Here is a 6,000-nt window from a genome sequence, read left to right as displayed (position 1 = left end):
TACTATGAAGCCCCGTTGATGTAACACATGGCTTGGCATTGTCTTGCTGAAATAAGCAGGGGCGTCCATGGTAATGTTGCTTTGATGGCAACATATGTTGCTCCAAAACCTGTATGTACCTTTCAGCATTAATGGCGCCTTCACAGATGTGTAAGTTACCTATGTCTTGGGCACTAATACACCCCCATACCATCACAGATGCTGGCCTTTCAACTTTGCGCCTATAACAATCCGGATGGTTCTTTTCCTCTTTGATCCGGAGGAGACAACGTCCACAGTTTCCAAAAACAATTTGAAATGTGGACTTGGCAGACCACAGAACACTTTTCCACATTGTATCAGTCCATCTTAGATGAGCTCAGGCCCAGCGAAGCCGACGGCGTTTCTGGGTGTTGTTGATAAACAGTTTTCACCTTGCATAGGAGAGTTTTAACTTGCACTTACAGATGTAGCGACCAACTGTAGTTACTGACAGTGGTTTTCTGAAGTGTTCTTGAGCCCATGTGGTGATATCCTTTACACACTGATGTCGCTTGTTGATGCAGTACAGCCTGAGGGATCGAAGGTCACGGGCTTAGCTGCTTACGTGCAGTGATTTCTCCAGTTTCTCTGAACCCTTTGATGATATTACGGACCGTAGATGGTGAAATCCCTAAATTCCTTGCAATAGCTGGTTGAGAAAGGTTTTTCTTCAACTGTTCAACAATTTGCTCACGCATTTGTTGACAAAGTGGTGACCCTCGCCCCATCCTTGTTTGTGAATGACTGAGCATATCATGGAATCTACTTTTATACCCAATCATGGCACCCACCTGTTCCCAATTTGCCTGTTCACCTGTGGGATGTTCCAAATAAGTGTTTGATGAGCATTCCTCAACTTTATCAGTATTTATTGCCACCTTTCCCAACTTCTTTGTCACGTGTTGCTGCCATCAAATTCTAAAGTTAATGATTATTTGCAGAAAAAAAAAACGTTTATCAGTTTGAACATCAAATATGTTGTGTTTGCAGCATATTCAACTGAATATGGGTTGAAAATGATTTGCAAATCATAGTATTCCGTTTATATTTACATCTAACACAATTTCCCAACTCATATGGAAACAGGGTTTTTATATTTCAGACCAAAAATCACTTCTTATTCTCTACTGCTTGCAAGTGTTACCATATCTAAGTTATTGTGTAGAAATATGGTAACATAACTACAAAAGTACATTACATTCACAAATTTTGTTACAAATATGGTCAGTTACTATAATTCATAATGTTGGATATGGATAACATACAAATTTTTTATTTTTTAAATCAAAAATATTGAAATTCAACGATTTGGGGAATTTATAAACAGCTAGAATTATGCACAACGCAAACTATAATCTGCTACCCAAAAATCTGCAACTATTAGTAAGAGAGTCAAAGAGGATAAATATAAAATGTAACTTAAAGGGGAAATACACTTTTGCATATTGTTCACAATCATTATGAATGACGTGAAAAGCGGTAGAAAATCATGGGTGGATGGAAGTTTCTTTTAAGCAATATATGAATTTAAGCAATGTTATTAAACACGTTTTGAGATTGAATCGAGAATCGTTACCCCCAAGAATCGAATTTAATTGAAACGTGTGGTGCCCAAAGATTTACAGGCCTATTGAATATTAACGAAGTATTAGTGATATTGGTATTATAAGCGCTAACGCAGACAAACTATTTGTAGCGGTGATCACTACCGTGTGTGCCAATGTTTACATCATTGAGTGGTCTGCTGTTTCCTTGCATCCCAGCTACCTGGAAGTTTACAGAAGATCATAAATCATGACTCTCACCTGGATAGAAGAAGGTTGAGGATGTATTCCGACATGCTGGTACACTTTGACAGCCAAATTATACCTGGAAATGGTGAGATCGACACGAAAAGAGGATTGGTCCCACCCTTCGTCTCTTTGTGAGGATTTTAAATCATTCTTCATCTAAATGGGAATATATGAACATCCTAGCTGCTGGCATCCTAATGACAGCAAACCTTATACAGTAAGTGGTGATTAATTATGTTTGTTGGCTCTCATAAAGTCTGCAGTGAGCAGTAATCAGTGATGTTAAAAAAAACTTAATGTTAACTTCGCATGCTTAAACTGATCAACATACGTAAATATTACATGTTATTTTATATGTGCCTGTTAATACATTGCATATATACTTACAGCATATACATAAAACCTTAATGGAGGTGTTTGGATGTTATTTATGGGCTTTATAGGCAGAATAGAGCGGCACCCGAAGGCCCCCTATAAGCGGACTATTGATTGAATTTATTCAATATTTATAATGCATAAAAAAATATGTACACCATCATGTCTTTCATAACAATTGTGAAAAATGGGCAATATTCCCCAAAAAGTGCAGTTCCCCTTTAAAACATTTGTATGCACTTAAAACCTTTAGTATATCAGTATGCGGAATTAAATTGTGAAATGGTTTAAGCAAAGAAGTCAAACCATGTACTACTATGATCCAGTTTAAGAAACTGTTCAAACTCAAAGTGTTTACAAAGTACAAGGAGGAAGAATTATGACAGAAGTCTTGAACTTATTGAAAATAAGATATTATTCATCTCATTAAGTGAATCATAACTGACTTAACTATGTATGAAAAGAACAGTTGTGTTTAGGATGCATTGATGTGTTAGTAATTGCTATGAAATGGAAAAGGGGCATGATTTAATAAGCTTTGCTTCTTCCCACTCCTATTCAGACATCTTGTAAAGAAAAATTAAAAATATGTAAAATATGGTATATCATGTTGTAACTCGGGCAGCACGGTGACACAGGGGTTAGTGCGTGTGCCTCACAATAAGAAGTTTCTGGGTTAAATCCCGGGCTCGGGGTCTTTCTGTGTGGAGTTTGCATGTTCTCCCCGTGACTGCGTGGGTTCTCTTCGGGAACTCTGGCTTCCTCCCATCTCCAAAGACATGCACCTGGGGATAGGCTGATTGGCAACACTAAATTGGCCCTAGTGTGTGATTGTGAGTGTGAATGTTGTCTATCTGTGTTGGCCCTGTGATGAGCTGGTGACTTGTCCAGGGTGTACCCCGCCTTCCGCCCGAATGCAGTTGAGATAGGCTCCAGCGACCACGAGAGGGACAAGCGGTAGAAAATGGATGGATGGATGGATGTTGTAACTGCATACATGTTTGAAAAAAACTTCAACCAACCAAGAGTTGTTTATCCCTTTCCGTATTGGGTAATTTGCTTCTATAGCCTGTCACTACTGGATCAACCGCCGGTAACACTACTAATGTGTTGCCAGAGACGTTTCAGGCATTTTTAGTCATTCTGCACTGCAGATTGGTTAACATTTGAATCAGATTAATAATGATGTTTAATTCATTTGCATTAATTTTGACAGCCCTAATATTCATACATTGGCATACACACTGTGACTATGTCGTTAGTCACAAAACTGGCTTTGAGGGCAAGAAGCCAAATAATCTAAATGAGAACTGTGAGAATGAGATATTTTTAAGAGTTCTTTCTTTATCAATAGTCATGTTTGAATCAGATAATACTTTCCCATGTGTACACTTTGTGCTTGTATCTTATGTCCGCTAGTAAACTCTATGTTTTACCTTGAAGGCGCTGGAATGTGTATTGGGAGTATAATGTACTCCCCTTTTACCTTATTAGTTTAGAACAATAAGGCTGTATTTCTTTCTGGGCGGGAGGGGGCTGTTTTCCTACTAAATAAGCTGACTCTTTCCGTTTGATTTTCAGACCGCTTCTTGATGCTGCTATTAACGCATTGTAAGGCTGGTCTCCTAAAGCTTTAGTACAACTTGGTAATATTGCTATTCTGTCTTGATGGTCCTTCTTTCTCAACATATATGTCATCCGAAAAAACTTGGGATTGACCAATGACTTCTATTCCCTGAGAGGAAGAACCAATAGCTGTTTAGGCTTTTATTGAATTTGTTTGCACTAATGACATTATTTTGTTTAAACAATTGTATGTAATGAAAGGGAATAACAGCATAATTGTATTTTTCATAATATTGTTAGACTGTATTGTTGCATTAAACATTGTTAAAATGTTTACAAATAAGTGAATTGATACAATTGTAATTACAGACGACTACTGGCCCAGTTTGTGAAGTGTTCTGAGTCAGTAATGACATGTTTTTTGTAATCAGGGCTCCAAATTACCGATTGGCTGACAACTATGACGTAACAACTTTATTTCAAACTCCACCCCCAAAAACGAGGTGACGGAGCTTTGTAGGACGTCATAAAGAAACTATTTACTAAACAAATCCGAAAAATTGTGTAACTAATCCAAATAAAATGTTAGGTTACGGATGTCAACTGAACTAGTTGAATAGAGCGTAACGTAGACAGCTTTAGCTAACATTCGACCAACAAGCTTTGAGTACCTCTCTGCCATACCAAAATTACAAGGTTCTCATCCGGGTCCTTTTATCGGGTTGTGTCTGGGCGCCACTCCCTCCGAGAACCTCCCTCTGCACTGTGGGGGCACTTACAGGAGCAGGCGGCGGTCACTGGGTGAGTGGGACCCTGCTAGGAAGGAAGCTGAGTCACCCAAGAAACGGCACACACGTAGGGAGAAGAGGCCGTTGGGTTTGGAACAGCCAGGTTTGGATTTACGGGAGTATTTTTTTTCACCGTCAAGCGACGCAAAATGCACCGACCAAAGAGCGGCAATGGCGGGGTCAGCCTGATTGAGATGAGTCCATCAGACTCCTCTAATGGTACGTTTATAAAAAAAATCATCACCTCCCTTTTTAGCAATGTTCATGATACTATTGAAATTGCTGATATTTGCAGTCTTTCAGTGACAAACTTTTTAAACACATTGCAATGTTTGTGGGGAAAGTATAGCAAGTCGAAACCATCCTGAAAACAGCTTTCTGACAGGCTGACACTTAAATCCACCGGTATTTGAATACATTTAAATATCTAACTACTTGGTTCTTTTTTCATTTGAGCCCCAATAGGATTTTATGGCCATCAAAAGAAGTGTTAAATCTAAATATGTTGAATGAATGAAAATGAATAACAAACAATTATTAATGCATCATGTTTATAGTGTTATGCCTGCATTCTTTATGTGTGTTTCTGCATGTCGAAGAGCAGGTGTAACATCAACTGTCCACATCCTTCCTGTTGTGCTTCTTTCATAGAAATACATGCATGCACAGACCTCGAATTTCAACTTTTTAAGGTCAAGGCAAGTGTTGCCTTAAAGGAGGGCTCATATTTTAGGGCACCAAGGCAAGTTAGAAGGGCACCAGAAAAACAATATTGTCTTTTGAGGCAGGAGATGTATTGTTATCAATATTGAAATCATGATTACTGATTGTTAAGTACAGCAGTATTGGGGTGTGAACGTAATACCATCATGTAATTTGGGATGTCTAATAAAAAGACTATAGATAAACATTATCCATAAATTTATAGACAAATATTGCTTATTTTATTCTTTAATAATATCAACTTGTCATCTTTTTGTCATTCCATGATGCCTTCATCTATATTGTTACATTTTGATGTATATATATATATATATATATATATATATATTTATTTTTATTTTTTATTTTTTATTTTTTCAAGTTATGTACATTTATATGTACATGTAGATGCTGTATCGGGACAGATCCATTAAGAGTTTGAGTAGAAATATGTTGTATAGGAATTAACTATACACCATAAAACATTAACAAAATGATGTGTCAAATAGTTTTTAAAGTAATACCTTTGTGACATGAAAAAACACAATTAATGGAAAAAAACAACTGGTGTTTACTTTTTGATATCAAAATAAAACACAGAGCAGTTTGGCTAATGAAGGTGAAGTCTAATAAACAAGCAAGCTTCGTTCTTCTCCAACGCCTCCTAGTGGTTCAGTACAACAGTTTGGCCAACAACAACAAAAAACGGGAGTGACACCGCTCACATTAAATAATCTTCACAGCCTGCGTTCAAT

General features: G+C 37.5%; 1 protein-coding gene across 3 annotated transcripts in view; it reads left to right on the top strand.

Moving 5' to 3' along the window:
- The first annotated feature begins 4,344 nt into the window (after positions 1 to 4,344).
- Positions 4,345 to 6,000, top strand: part of ano5a (anoctamin 5a) — a 39,476-nt gene continuing 37,820 nt past the window's right edge. For all 3 annotated transcript variants that reach the window (XM_061969676.2, XM_061969675.2, XM_072913948.1), the window contains exon 1: positions 4,345 to 4,762. In XM_061969676.2, coding sequence (XP_061825660.1) covers positions 4,693 to 4,762 — 70 coding nt within the window. In that variant the 5' untranslated portion in view covers positions 4,345 to 4,692. The remainder of the gene's footprint in view (positions 4,763 to 6,000) is intronic.

The sequence above is a fragment of the Nerophis lumbriciformis genome, linkage group LG10, assembly GCF_033978685.3.
Source record: "Nerophis lumbriciformis linkage group LG10, RoL_Nlum_v2.1, whole genome shotgun sequence".
NCBI classification, from domain to species: Eukaryota; Metazoa; Chordata; class Actinopteri; order Syngnathiformes; family Syngnathidae; genus Nerophis; species Nerophis lumbriciformis.
Note: the sequence above shows the minus strand (reverse complement) of the source record. Positions and strands in the feature narration are given on the sequence as shown.